We start from the raw sequence: 16,314 nt of genomic DNA, 5'->3' as shown, positions 1-16,314 counted from the left end.
TAAAATAATTAAAACAGGCTTAAGGACTAAAATGGAATGCGCAACAAGGTGTGGGGATCATCGGGAAGATTATCCCAGGCCTTATAAACACACCGTTCTGCAGGGGGCCAAAATAAAATAAAAATAAAATTACATGGGCAAAATTAAAAAAGGAAAAAAAAGAATTGGGACTAAATCGCAACCGGCCATGAAAGCGGAAGGGGCTAGTGCGCAAATAGCCCGTTTCAACAAAAACACGCGGATCCTAATTGGAGTGGGTCGGGTCGACCCATTTTACTCCAAAACGACGCCGTTTTGTGTCAGTAGGCACTAAGCCAAAACAACATCGTTTTATACATGTTATAAAAGCCCCAATTTTTTTTTAAAATTTCATTTCAGCATTCTCCAAAAAAAAATATGAGAGAACTCTCTCATTCCCTCTCCCCCTTTGCGATTTCCCGTCATCGAACTGACCACCGGCCGCCGTGGCTCTGCCGTTGTCGACCACCGTACACGGTGGTCGGAAATAAAAAAGGCAAAACTTTTTATTTTTTTTATTTTGCTATATTTATATATAAATATATTGTTTTTGAAAGAAAAAAAAGGGAAAATACGTTTGTATGTGTAATCGAAAAATGAAAATAAAAAGAAAAAAGAAATGAGACCTTAACGCGTTCGAATCTGTTTTTTTTCTTCAATACTTGTTGTTGTTGTTTTTTTTTTTGTATTCAAATATATGTTTGAAAATGCTGATTTTACATTCACAATTTTTGAATTTTTTTTTTCAAAATCCCCTCCATTTTACAACGATTTTTCGAGGCTTTTATAGCCTAATATTACACTTAGTCTTTGCTATTATTTGCTACTGTTTATGCTGTCATTTACGTCTGTCTTGCTTTCTTTTTGTTGCGTGTTAGCAGATCTTTGGAGGTGCAGGTGATGGGACGGTGGCGTGCTGCAGGAGTGGCCAGTAGAGGGGTACGACGCACATGGGACTAGGGTTTTTTGCTCAGCTGATGGGATGTTTAGGTTGTGGGCTATAGGGTTGGTTTGGGTAGTGGGCTTAGTTGGGTTTAGGTCTATTTAGTTTTTATTTGGGTTGATGTAAGTGGACGTTTAAATTTTTTTTGGTTGTTGGGCCCCGGGAAAATTTGGGCCTCTACAGCTGCCCCTCTTTGCTCGTTGTCGTGTAACGAGAACGGAGCAAAGACCTTAAGAGGGCCAAATTTGCCTAGACCTACCGAGTCTCGACTTCTTTGGTGCTCCTCTTCTTCAAGTAGCCTCGTTCTAACCCACTGTAATTTCAGAGGTATAGATTTGTAACTCGTAGCTTTTTAGTCTATCCCACTGCAACTTCAGGGAAATAAGATCCACTATATTCAGTCTGCTCCACTGCGACTTCAGGGAGATAAGACCTGTAACTTCGACCTGCCCCACTGTAACTTCAGGGAGGTAAGGTTTGTGATTTTGATCGCTCCAATGCCATTTCAGGGAGAAGAGATTGGTAGCTTCGATCTACTCCGCTAAACTTCAAGAAGATACGAATGGTGGCTTCAAGCCTTTCCAGTGCCATTTTAGGGAGAAGAGATTGGTAGCTTCGATCTACTCCGCTGGAACTTCAAAGAGATACGAATGGTGGCTTCGAGCCTCTCTAGTGTCATTTCAGGGAGAAGAGATTGGTAGCTTCGATCTACTCCGCTGGAACTTCAAGGAGATACGAATGCTGGCTTCGAGCCTCTCCAGTGCCATTTTAGGGAGAATAGATTTGTAGCTTCGATTTACTCTACTGGAACTTCAAGGAGATCTGCTGTGGCTTCGAGCTGCTTTAACGCCATTTCAGGGAGAAGAGATTTATAGCCTCAATCTACTCCGTTGAAGGAGATACGAATTGTTGATTTCAACCTGCTCCACTACTGCTTAGGGAGACAAGATCCGTAATTCAGCCTGTTACCCTACTGCTTAGGAGGTTAAGGCTCACCGTCTTCAATCTGTTCCACTACAACTTCAGGGAGGGAAGATCTGTAATCTTCAGCCTACTCCACTACTGCTTAGGGATATAGGATGATGGCTGATATAAGTGGACTGTTTAAATTTTTTTTTTGGTTGTTGGACCCCGGGCAAATTTGGGCCTCTACAATGGTCATCAAGTAATTAACGGTAGACTAATTGTCTATACTAACTCGTTCAAGTTGGTGGATGAAAAATATCTTTAAACCCCAACTTGGAAACAAGACAGTTATGCAATTGAACACTCAAGCTCTTTGTTATAATGTCTGCAACTTGTTCCTTTGTTGAAACATGTTGAGTTTCAATTAACCCTTCCTAGATTTTTTCCCTTACAAAATGGTAGTCGATTTTTATTTGTTTAATCCTCTCATGATAAATAGGATTTGTTGCTATTTATAGACCTGTCTGGTTGTCAAAATGCAACCGCACAACTTTCTCCATTTTAACTCCTATTATCCATACTACTTCTGCCACTACTATTGCCATACTTCTGTACTCTGCTTTAGCTGAAGATCTAGAAATAGTCCCTTGCTTCTTTGACTTCCAAGACACAAGTGCATCTCCTAATTTGACGCAAAAACTTGAAGTTGACCTTCTTGTCATAGGGTATGCCGTATGCAACCCAATCTAAATCGCAGTAAGCTTCTGATTGCAGAATGCCTTTTGCAAACAACAATATCCCTTGTCCTGGATCCTTTTTAATATACTTGACTATTCTAAGTGCATCTTCATAGTGGGATTTCTTTCGCTGCTGCATATACTGACTATGATACTGATGCGAGTGTCAATGTCCAAAATAAGGCTCATGAACATGAAGGCCTAGCAAATCCGAGCAAGATTGAACAGGACCATCCAAGACTTCATTACCAAGGCCTTAGATGCGCACACGATCGAAAAAGAAAATCAAGATTCACTTTCTTGTTTTCAAGAAAATCAAGAAACCAAATCTTGGTTCAATTTTTTTGTTTCGAACAATTTCAAGAATCAAGAAAATCAAGATTTTAAATCTTGGAAATCTTGGTCCAAGAAACTGAATCTTGCAGCCAAGGCGTATTGTATTTCATGTATGAGCTTGAACGAGCCAATTTCGAAAAGCAAATGGATCACAAGATCAAGTTCTTAAAAAAATGGCCCATTAAGATTTCTATAAGCCCATCCTAAAGTTTGGAAAACAATTTAATTGAATATCAGGCTCAATTATCAAAATGGCCCAAATTGTAAACTATTGGTCTAATTTTATTTTAATAGGTGGATCATTGTGTAAGAATTCAGCCTAATGAGCCCATTTAAGTCATTTGACTAAATTCTCATTAAAAGTCCACACTTAGAATTATTTTATTTTTTTTATTTGATGAGTTATCATATTAGTTATTCCCTTAGGGTTAGGAAAACTTATTTTGGGAGCCTATAAGTAGCGTGGATGTTCACCCTTATACACACAATTGATTTATATTTTTTCAAGTTAATAATAATTCTCTTTAAGTTTTTCTTCAAGAATTGCTCTTAAATTTCTTTTAGAAGCTGTTTTAACAATCTTTCAGGTTGTGGGAATCATCTTCAAGCTTTTTCTTGCCAAGATCTCTTTCTTGGAGGGGGAATTAGAGTCATTGAAAGGAGTTGTGAATTCTTAATGTTTCTAAGACTTCTTAAGATGCCATTTTCTATTTTCTATCCTTAATTTATCATTTCTTACTTATTTAAGTTAGTTTTTGCTATTTTGGCTTACTGATTTTATTGATTTTTGTTCTAGGTTAAAGTTGCTTCAAGAAAGACGTTCTCCTACCTTGTACCATCAAGAAACACATCAAAATTAGGAGTTTTAATCTCTTCTTGTTGTTTCAAGCATTCTTGCACAAAATAATTTGCTTTTGTCTTTAAAATCACTTCTAACAACTTTGTTTGTGTTTTATTTTTCCAGATTTGGTTGGGACATTTTCTTGAGGTCCAAGGACGGTTTCTTTCCATCCAAGAAACCCTAACTTGTTCTCTTTTGGACTCTTTACCAGTTAGTTCATCTTTCTTTTGTTTTAATTTTGTTTGGCTCTCCTTTGTGACAACTAATTTGTTTTTGTTGTTTCTTGTTTTAGTTTACATTCGTCTAGAAATCTAGGATAAATCCGCAATTTTGACAAACTTTACAATTCGCTTCCGTATTCATCCATACCATTCTTTATTAGATACTGAACCGAATATGCTATATCTAGTCTAGTATTAGTTAAATAAAGTAGTTTTCCAATTAGTCTTTTATGTACAGTTGTATCTTGAATTTATTGTCATGTCACTACCAATTTTTGACATCGCAATGCGACTTCAGCACCGATTGAAAATTTATTTGACTAATATATTTTAACCAAATTGAACAATGAGTCAAAAATATAATAAAAATGTTAATCTTGATTTTATTATATAAATTGTAGATTTTTTTATTTAAATATAAAAATAAATATTTTTATAAATTTTTATGTTTTTAATTAATTTATAATAATTTCATAAATTTTGATTTTTTTATAATTTTTATAATTTTAGAATGTATTTATACAAATAGATGTCTATATTCAAATGAAATCGAACATCTTGTTGTCCAGATTCATTGTATAATTATTTAAAAAATAATTTAAAACATTTTTTATTTTTGTTGTTAACAACCATGTCAACAATGCTATTAAATACTAGCGGTCAACATTAGTCATCGAGTTTATTCTGCCAATTTTATTAGTTCAATGACTTAATTGGGTGTAAAAAGTTCGAAAGAGCTTAATTATTTTTTTTTGAAGCTTAGAAAACCATTAAGTCTAAATTATAACATTATTTAAAACAGAATCCCTTCTAAAAAAAATTAGAATTGTTTTTTTTTTAAATATTTTCATGACTAAAACTAACATTATATATACCACTTGATGGTCACTAAACTAACTAAAATTACGATAAAGGCAAGCGCACCTATCGAATAATAGTATAGCTATGGTGAGTAGGGAATATCGTATCCACGAGCACTAAAAGTACTAGTAATTATTGTTTTTCTATTATTTAGCCATCAAATTGATTAAATTGTTTTTAATCTAAAATTAACTAAACTAATTTACTAAGAACGCAACAGAGAATGAATTGGGAAAATAATCGAGTATAACCAATGAGATAGAAAATACCCAGGAAAGAATCCACCTATTCACCTATTATTCTGAGTCTGAATTAAACGATTTACTCACTTGTGTCTTGATATGTAGAAATCCCTAAATTATGTTAATATCTCTTTCGAGAGTAAGAACAACTGACTCTAGGTTAATTAATTGAAATCTCTTTCTAATTAAAACCCCTATTATCGCATTAAATCGATCTATGGATTCCCCTATTAGATTTGACTCTAATCTAGTAGATTTATGTCGTCCTATTTCTAGGATTGCATGTAACTCCACTCAATTATGCTAGATCTACTCTTAAACAATGACTTTTGCTCCACTGAAATAAGCACATTAAACATGAATTAATATCCCAAAAATATTAAAACACGAAATAAGCATACATAATTGAGAACAAGAATCAACTATTTATCATGTAAATCAAAAATCAAATAATTAGATGCATCATAGGTTTCATCTTCCCTAGGTATCTAGGGAATTTAGCTCATAATCTGAAATAAAAATATCTCAAAGTTAGGATAACAACAAGACATAAAGAGGATAAAAATATCTCGAAGGAAATTAAATGGAGATCTTCAATCTTGAAGGAGATCTGCTTTCGAGTTGATTCTGATAGCGTTCTTCGAGTCTTTTATTCGATCTTCTCTGCGTGCTCCCTTAGGTCTTCTTCTAATTGGTATTTATAGACTATTAGGATCGACCCGATTTAAGCAACGAATAAGTAAAAATAGCAGAAGATATTGAAAAATTGAACACACAAATTTAACGTGGAAAAACCCCTCTAAAGAGGATAAAAAACCACGGGTAAAGATAATTTTACTATAATGGCAAAAGAACGAAGAGTACAAAAGATGGAGATAAAAACTAAATCCCGAAAACCTGAAAATAAAGAACCCACAAAACGTAAACACAAAATTCACTAAATGTGTTATGAGTTCTAATATCTAATAGGTGTATTTTTTAAGGTTGTAAAAGACCCTATTTATAGGCTAAATTAGCAAGTCAAATAAACCATGCTAATAAATACTAAATATATTATAGTAATAAATACTAAATCTTCTAGAAAGAAAATATATTTTTGTTTAACTTGACTTGCAAGTAATCTCTTAGAATTTGGGTCACACAACTCTAACAATCTCCATCTTGACGTGAATTCTTTCAACGCCATCTTTGCCAAAGCCCGCCATGGGCCTATCTTAAACTATGCAGGGAATTAACTGAGTCAAATCTGTGCTTAGAACCTGGAAGACTACTAGCCTTCGACTTGTGCACTGTAAAATCAAAACTAACCAGGGTCTGATTTTCACGAACACAGTGCCCTAACTTTTCAAAACCTGCATCCAAAAGAGAACCTCTTTTCAACGAAATGGTCATACATTTTTCCCTCCTATGACCAAGTTGCCTCCGCTCCAAATGAGTTGACTTCGACTCCGTAACGGACGAGGGACGTCTGATTTCACCAGTCACTGTAGATCCTTCCAGAATATAAAGACTGTCGGTTTTTTTATCTTTTAACAAAACGAAAGCTCCACGAGATACTTTAATACCGCTTGACTCGATGCTGATTCTACATCCTTTCAAGTCTAAAATACTCAAGGAGATAAGATTTTTTCGTAAATGAGGTACATACCTAACATCTGAGAGTGTCCTAATTGCCCCATCTTGTATCTTAATTTTAACAGTACCAATACCAATTACCTTACTGGATGAATCGTTTCCCATACGTACAACTCCACCTTTAACCAAACTGTATGTGGAGAACCATTCTCTATTGGGACACATGTGGAGAGAACATCCCAAATCTAGGATCCACTTGGACGTGAGTTTGGAGTTATCACTTGTTGACACTAACAAGAAATCATCACCACCTTCATCGGCCAAATTAGCACCAGCTACATCTTCCTCATTTTTCACAGTTTATAACAACCTGCTTTGATGTGACCTAACTTTTTACAATAGCGACACCTTTTGTCTCATTTCTTTGATGCTACCAAAACGAAAGGTTGTCTATCTGCCTTGCTATCCAAACCAAACTCATTGTCGAGTTTGTCTCTACTCAACAAATGACCCTTCACATCTTCGAATGAGAGTTTGTCTTTACCATAAATCAGTGTTTCCCTAAAAGACTTGTATGAAAGGGGTAAAGAGTACAATAATAGCATAGTTTGATCTTCATCGTCAATATGAACCTCAACGTTCTTTAAATCATTTAAAAGAGTAACGAATTGGCTGATGTGATCTCTAAGAAACTCACATTCGTTCATGCGAAACGTAAATAGATGTTGTTTCAACGCTAAACGGTTAGCCAGAGACTTAGTCGCATAAAGAGTTTCTAACCTTTGCCCTAATGCGGATGAGGTCTTCTCTATCAATACCTTCTGCAATACCGTATTCGTGAGGTATAACTGGATTGCAGAAAAGGCTTTTTCATCAAGCTCTTCCCATTCTGTTTAATTTAGATTCTCAGGCTTTTTTCTGGTAACAACCTTTTTCAAGCCTGTTTGAACTAGAATTGCGATCATTCGAACTTGCCATAGATTGAAATTTGTCTCACCATCGAACTTCTCAATTTCAAATCTTATTGTTGCAATCTCTAGACGGGCTGATCTATAAAAATTAAACTAGCTCTGATACCACTTGTTAGGATCGACCCGATTTAAGCAACGAACGAGTAAAAATAGCAGAAGAAATTGAGAAATTGAACACACAAATTTAAAGTGAAAAAACCCCTCCAAAGAGGATAAAAAACCACAGGCAAAAATAATTTTACTATAATGGCAAAAGAACGAAGAGTACAAAAGATAGAGATAAAAACTAGATCCCTAAAACCCAAAAACAAATAACCCTCAAAACATAAATACAAAATTCTCTAAATGTGTTATGAGTTCTAATATCTAATGGGTGTATTTTCTAAGGTTGTAAAAGATCCTATTCATAGGCTAAATTAGCAAGTCAAATAAACTATGCTAATAAATGCTAAATATATTATACTAATAAATACTAAATCTTCTAGAAAGAAAATATATATTTTTCAACTTGACTTGCAAGCAATCTCTTACAATTTGAGTCACACAACTTTAATATAGACTTTAGAATGCTTAAAAAGCTTAAAAATTGAGTTTTTCAGCGTGTTTGAGAAACAGGGTGCGAAATCGACCGGACTGGCACATGGGCATGTGGCCAACCCGTGTGGAAATGCTCAGGCCGTATGGATGTTGAAAACAGCTCTTTTTGCTCAATTTTGGCTTTTTTTCTCCTTTCGCTCCCCTATGCTCACCTAAATATAGAAATATGAATTTAAAGGATTAGGAGCATTAAATTCACTAATTTACATAATAAATTATCCAAAAACTCATTAATAATGGAATTAAAAAAATGTTACTTTTATGACTTATCAATATATATCACGTATTGCACATCTACAAAGTTTTTGAAAATTAAAAAAAAATAGTTAAAAATATTTTAAATTAAATAATGTACTAATTATTTTTCAAAAAAAGGAAATTATTGATGTGGGGAGTTTTTTTTTAAATAAAATAAGAATTCTACGATTTTAAAAGTAAATTGTATAATATCCTTACTTAAATTGATATCATATATTGAAGGGATAAATTTTAAAATTATACATGAATTTTAATTTTGTGTAATTTAATACATGAAATTTTGATTTGATCCAATTCTTTTAAATTATTAACACAATTATTGATATAACATCATTTTATTGCTATTTATTGCATACATAAATAATTATATTTATCCAATATAAAAATAAATTGATATATTTATTTCTTTAAATGTATATGGTTAAATTAAAATTAAAGTTTCAAGTATACATTTAAACTGCAATTAGAGTTTCACGTATATAATTGCACCAAATTAAAATTTATGTATACAATTACACATTAAACTAAAGTTCATGTATAACTCTGAAATTTAACCCTATATTCAATTTCGCTTTCTTTTTCACATTGTTCTGATAGAGCTAGTGTCAAAATAATAAGTGATTATAAACTCAATCAGCCCTATTAAGTATAAACATATTATTTATACATAAATGGATGTCTATGACTCATAATGCCAGCAATCCTAAAATTTAAACTAGAAATAAACAAATTTTCCACCATTAGATTGTGGGGGTTAATGAGATTACCATAAAATCAAAGGGCTTGATGCTCCTACACTTCTGGCTTTCCAAAGTTACTCAAAGATGGCACAAATTCATTCATTTTATTTTGTTCTTGGATAACTCTCATCAGCCCTATATAAACATGGTTTTATGTTCTACTTATAAGCACAAAAGAAAAGGAGAATCGTAGGGGAGAAAAAATTAATAGGGTGGAAGACATGGAGAGAAACGGCATGAAGAAACTGATGCTGACAGTGATGATGGTGACGATGGTGGTCGTAGTGGCAGTAGCCACGGATTTCCAACAGGAAACATCCACCAAAAAATGCGCCAAAAAGTGTCGCAGTCAATGCATTGTAGAGCTTTTACCTGGGAGGATTGCACTTTGTTTCGTTCTATGCATGATTAAATGCAAGCTCGTACCGACAGAAGTTGTTTACAATTGTACCAGTGATTGTGCCAACTCTTTCCTTCACAATAACCCTAACGCTGGTATATATAAACATCTCTTAGTTTACCTATCATTTTTTTTTTAATTTCAGCATTCGTAAGTAAATATTCAAAGTCTATGTTCCATGGATTAGATAATTTTGAAAGTAACTAAAAAAATTAAAAATCTAATAATGAAGTTGATGGAGTCTTAGCTTGATTGACATGGGTATTATTGCCAATATAAGGGAACATGGATTCGAGTGTGCTGAAGCGCATTATCTTTTTGTTTATGAGTTAGGGAAAAGTTATGAGTGGTTTTAAACATTATATATAAAGAAAGAAGAAGCAAATATGATTAGAATTTATAATAAGATTATTAAAAAAACCTAATAATGAAGTAATTTACTGAAAATTTTAACCTTTATTACTTGTTATCTAATAAATTTTAACTCTTAAATCTCACTCTTGTTTCTAATATTTGCAGATCCCAAAGAAGTACGACTCCATGTTGATCAGTGTTACGAGAGATGCCGGAACAAAATTTAAACTTAGGCATTCTATTTCATGCTTTCTCTATTCTTTAATGTAATTGATGTTTTTATTTTTTGTTTCAATAAATTTTACAAATTGAATTTTAATAAGAAATTATTTCTTGTTCTCTCGCCTTTCTTTATCCAAATCTATCGATCTATTAGAACTTTTCATTTTTTATGGTCAAATTCCAAGTTTAGTCCCTATACTATAATATCAAACGAGTATGATTCTCATGTTTTGTGTTGGGTTAATTCTTTTTTGAGGTTAAATTATAGAGTAAAAATTTCAAGGATACAATATTCTATAAATTTATGTACTTTTTTATATTTGGAATTTAGTCACCATACATTTACTTTAAAAAATTTAGTCTTTCTACTTTTTAAATTTGAAAATTCAAGCCCAGTTATCAACACCGTTAAAATTCTTTTATTATATTCATTGGTCTGGCATTTTTAAAATTAAAAAAAAATCATTTGCTAGTTATATAACAAAAAAATGATATTACAATAGACTAAATTTAATAGAAAATTTTAATAGAGTTAGCAATTCTTAAATTTCATTTACGTACTTTAATTAGAATAAAGTATTTAGAATAGCTAATGATATTATAAAAGTTGAGGTACCAAATTATGTTAAAAAATAAAGTATAAAGATTAAATCTCAAATTCAATTATAGTATAAGGACCAAAACTAAAATTTGACCATTATTATATAATCTCAAAAAAAAAATTGAAGGATTAGGTTTGAAAATTAATCATCATCATATAATTCCAAAGAAAAGAGAAAAATATAGTGAACAAGGGCAATGAAGGAACACCAAGTTTTTACATTTTAATTTAATCTCTATATTTTAAGTACTAAGGAGTTAAGTCCAAATTGTTCTGTTAAGCATGAGCTTGATTTTATTCAAATTATTTTTACTTATAAAAAATATGTTTCAATCGTAACCTTAACCCTTAATCTATTTGCAATTGCTTAACATAATTTTTTTTCTCTTTTTGTTATATTTTTATTGTTTTGGTAAATAGCGTAGAAATTAGTTGAAATTTGCAAGAATAGGGGAGTAGTGCTGCGAAAGAATAAAGATGAACACAATGCAATTGTTTACGTAATTTGTTCCTTAATGTATGTGGAGTTTTACCTAAAGAGATAATTCATTATCTTTCAACATCGTACAATAAGTAATTTAATTCTTAATACACACCGATTTAGTAACCTTACCAAATATTTAGATCGCTCTCTTCTATGATTTTCTCTGAAAACATAGACTATCAATCAAGTGATTCACTTGTTTACTTAGAAAATGCACTCTAAAAAAAAATTTTAAATATTAGAATAAGTGCTAAAATTCTCCACACATGGTTACCCACAAAAGCCTTTCAATATATAAGAGTTTAAGGCTTGCTAAGATAAAGATCAATTATAATAAAGAAACCCCCCATAAAAGTAGCAGTACAAATCAGCAATGTATCTTCATAAGGTTCAGGATAAGTCATGAATTCTCAAGATATATTTCTAATTTATCCAATCCAACCTCTTTAAATTGAAAAATCCGATTTAATCCAATCTTCAATGATTTTTTGCTTCATAAGATTGATATTCAAATATGGGTCAGCACATGTCTATAATATCATCTAAGTCATGGCCAAAGTGTTTTGGTTTAAATAATTGTCAATCCTAAATAAGGCAGATTATGTGACTTGCGTAGTGTCAAATGTAGTGGGCATTGCTTGTGGCACTATGTGTGTCATTGCTCATATAACTACTTCAACAATTTCTTCTTCAATTATAATCTTAAGATTGGATGCACAAAATCCCTAAAAAGATGTAAGCAAATCACCAACATACTTTGGTCAAACATGCCAATGAATAAGAAAAGTTATAAAACCTAAGCAGTGCCAAGCATCGTTGTAACTACTCAAGTCACTACTTTCAATGATACTTTGGTCGGTATTATTTTGTGGGGGGTTTCATCTCTTAACTCTATTAAGAGCCTGAATGCTTGAAAAGACGTCACATGAAGACTAAGGTGAAGGCAAAAGGGCAAGCAGGGAGGTAAAACCACCATGAAGGCCCTTGTACCAAGAGTCAATTTGTCCCCTCAACTAAAAAAATGGGCAAATTAGTCCTTATACATTAGATTAAAGAGCAAAACTAGTCCTTCTATTAAAAATTTCATGCATCCAATTTTTAACGTAAATATTGGAAACTGTAAATCAGCAGAAGATACACAAAGCACGTCACATGTCACTACTTCATTACTCCATTAGCCACGTCAATTTTTAACAGTACAAATGGATGGAAATTTTTAACAGAAATGACCAGTTTACTCTTTAATATAACGTATAGGAACTAATTTGTTCATTTTTTAAGTAGAGGGGGCAAAATGCAATTTGGCTCCTAGTATAAGGGTCTCCATGGTTCTTTCACCCAAGCAACGGCTTTGTCGCCAAAAATGGTAGATTCATCATTTAACCCCTTAAAATTTTATGAAATTACATGTTAGTATAATGGTAATATTGTACTTTGACCCTTAAAATTTAAAATTCATCTTTGGCCTCCTAAAGCAATTTTCTAACTTCTCCCCTTCCTGAAAAAATGAGGCATTCTAAGAACGGGAGTGCCTCGTTGGGTGCCTGAGACCCATTGGCTCTTTAAGCTGCACCTTCTCAATCATTTGAGCTTTCAGCAGAATTAGGAGACAAAACTCTTACTAAGGACAATACTAACCAGTTGAGGGATCTTTTCACTCTTAACAGATGATATTTCACATACTTCTTCTGATGAAATGAGCATCTCCTAAACAATAAATATTTAAAATCTACGAGTGTATATATACCATAAAAATGAATAAAATAAATTTTACTAAAAATATATATATATGATTATTTTCGTATTTATAAATCAAGCCGCATTCCCTTAAATTTTATATGATTGTTTCTGATATTTGCAGATCCAAAAACAGTGAAGCACGATGTTGGCAATTGCTATGAGAGCTTCCAAAACATAAATTAATATTTGACTATGTCTTTTTTTTCTTCTTTTTTTTGTCTTTATCCATGTTGTTATATTACAGTTTCAAAAAAATTATAAATTGAATTTTAATAAGAAAATTTTTTTCCTATCCAAACTAGATAAATGTCCGCACTTCAATAATAAACTTACACACGATATGACACAATTTTTAGTTATTTGAATATAGTTGATTAGACTTATAATAATTATATAAAATGAATTCAATATGAGAAATGATCAAATGATATGAAAAATCATATCATTTGATCATTTCTCATATTGAATTCATTTTATATAATTATTATAAGTCTAATCAACTATATTCAAATAACTAAAAATACTTAGTCTAATTGCAATAGTGTCGATTTTGTCTAGAGGTGTGCATGGGCCGGGTTTGGGCTGGGCCCAACTAAAAATTTAGGCCCATTTTCTAGGCTCGGGCCTAAAAAATGGGCTTAAAATTTTTTCCAAGCTCAACCCAAATAAAAATGTTAAAATCCGAGCCCGACCCGGCCCTCCCATATTAATTTATATTATTTTTATATAATTTTAAAATATATATATAAACTATCAAAAATACTAAAAACATAAAAATAAATATTTCTCAACATATTGAAAATAAATTTTAAAAAATATGTATACTTAAATAACACTAAAATAGATGCAACTTAACAAGCAAATGCTTCTAAAATAATAACAAAATTAACAAATGTGTTTAAAATAATAATAAAAATTAACAATAAAATAAATTTTATACAATATCCAAACAATAACAACAAAATAGTAGCGACATAATAGTAAAATAGTAGCAAAATAAGGAGAAAAAATAAAGAAATAATATTTAAAAATAATAATTTTTTTGTCATGTAGTGAATTCGGGCCAGGCTGGGCCGAGCTCGGGTCAAAAATGCCCTACCCGAGCCCGGCTCTTTTTTTAAACGAGCCTAATTTTTTTTGCCCAAGCCCATTTTTGGGGCCTATATTTTTGCCCAAATCCTCCCAAATTTTGAGCGGACCTTCCCTATCCTGGCCCATACACACTTCTAATTTTGTCTAATTCATGTATTCATGTTATTTTACATGTCATATTTATATTCGTGTTATTTTCTTAGGTTCAAAATATTATAATAAACATATTTGTACCATGTTTGCGTTCTTTTATATGTATTTAAATATTTGTAAATTTCTACACGTTATTAATTCGATATGTAGTGTCCAACACTGATGAATAATATATATTTAAAATTATTCGAATCCACGATGGCATAAAATTATTACAACAACAATAATATAAATTAAGTTAATGCTTAATCTATAATACTAATATATTACAAAATTTTAAAATATAGATGAAAAAAATCAAATAAAATGGAATAAACCACTCACTCTCATTTACAGAATGAAGTGGAGCAATTTAATAAGTGAAAATAAGAAATGATATATAATTACAGTCAAATGAATTAATTGGCCCATTTGTGATCCATTAGTGAGTTGATTGATCATAGTCAAGTTTGCTCAATTGGTGAAATCATTACTTCGGCCACTAAACAAACTTTTTAAATTCATATCAATTTGAATACGTGGATTTCAATTATTTGTAGATAATATATAAAACTATACGTTCTATATATAAATATATAATTATTGTTCAACATAAAAAATTATGACTGTTCTCATACAAAGATTTGGGGATTAATTGGGTTTATATATTTCTAAATAGAAGATTTTGACACTATTTTTGTTTCAACAAACAAATTAATGATTTTAGCTGTTTATATTTCTTTCGATTTCACTTTTGAATTTTGTTTGAATGATTATAATTAGAAGTGATAAAATTATTAGTAAGTTAACGTTTTAGTTAATTAACTTTAAAAAGTTATAAAATGGTGATTAAACTATTCTTTGTTTGCATTGACTGCACCAATCAAAAATTCTCATTTCCTTTCTCTTCTATAGTTTAGTGTTTTTTCATGAAACAGCTTTGAACGTCACAAATCTATGAACCAAAATCCAAATAGTTTTTTTCACCAATCTTTGACACTGATCATCAATATTCAACTTGGACCTAAAGTACCTTCTTCTTCTCGTCAATGAGTACCTTATGAAAATTGAACACTTTCGCATAGAAGATGTAAAACAAATATTGGGCATTCTAGAAAAGAAGTAGAAAAAGCATTTCGAAATTGATTTATCAAATTTTTTAATCCAATGGATTTTGAACCTTCAGCACAATCCATAGATTCGGACCAGAATTGAATAAATGTATCTAGGGAGAATTCACTTTGCCTTTGAAGTGACTACTCCCTAGATACGCACATCATGATATTTTTTTTAATTGATTCAATTTAAAAAAGACCTAAAGTTAGGGATTTATCAATCGGTAATGTTGCTCCAATACCCAACCAAAGGGCTACTGCAGTACCAATCAAAAAAACGGTTGTCGCTACTGGACGACGAAATGGATTTTGGAATTTATTAACATTTTCCAAAAACGGTACTGTTAATAATCCCGCGGGTACTGAAACCATATCTATCGTACCAATTATCGAATCGTTGATTGAAACTTACTAGTTGGAGTTTAAAAAAAAAACTTAACAATCCAATGACTTAAACGAAAACTTTGAATAATTCAATGACTATTTTGTAACTTTTTGGAGTTTAAGTGACTAAAGCATAAGCTTATTAATAGTTTAGTGATATTGGGTGTAGTTTACCAAAAATAAATATTTCTTCTTTTATTTATAAGAGAAATAAAATTTCTTAAATAATACTCTTTTAAGATGTGTCACACTTATCAAATTATTCGGTAAAAGTCTTATGAGATAACCGGTGGATCAAATTTTTTTTGTATTCTTCATGTTCATTTTCTGGAACAATATGTTTGAATTTTATGACTGTAATTTCGTCTCCAAAATTTAAACCAACATCTCTCCTTAAAAATACAATATATATATTAACGTTAAGAAGTTAAAAAAGAATCTGCACAAAATTCTCCAATAAATAAATATTTCAACAACTAAAAATAAATTTAAAAAATTTTCAAAATTCTTATAGAAAATAGTTTAAAAAGAAAAAAAAAACTAA

General features: G+C 31.4%; 1 protein-coding gene across 1 annotated transcript; it reads left to right on the top strand.

The window, feature by feature from the left end:
• Positions 1-9,433: 9,433 nt before the first annotated feature.
• On the top strand, positions 9,434-10,333 carry LOC121206097 (uncharacterized). Its single transcript, XM_041076363.1, has 2 exons — positions 9,434-9,741; positions 10,166-10,333. The coding sequence occupies exons 1-2, from the start codon at positions 9,468-9,470 to the stop codon at positions 10,225-10,227; spliced, it is 336 nt and encodes a 111-aa protein (XP_040932297.1). The 5' UTR covers positions 9,434-9,467; the 3' UTR covers positions 10,228-10,333.
• The last annotated feature ends 5,981 nt before the right edge of the window (positions 10,334-16,314 follow it).

Source organism: Gossypium hirsutum, chromosome A09 (genome assembly GCF_007990345.1).
Source record: "Gossypium hirsutum isolate 1008001.06 chromosome A09, Gossypium_hirsutum_v2.1, whole genome shotgun sequence".
NCBI classification, from domain to species: Eukaryota; Viridiplantae; Streptophyta; class Magnoliopsida; order Malvales; family Malvaceae; genus Gossypium; species Gossypium hirsutum.
Note: the sequence above shows the minus strand (reverse complement) of the source record. Positions and strands in the feature narration are given on the sequence as shown.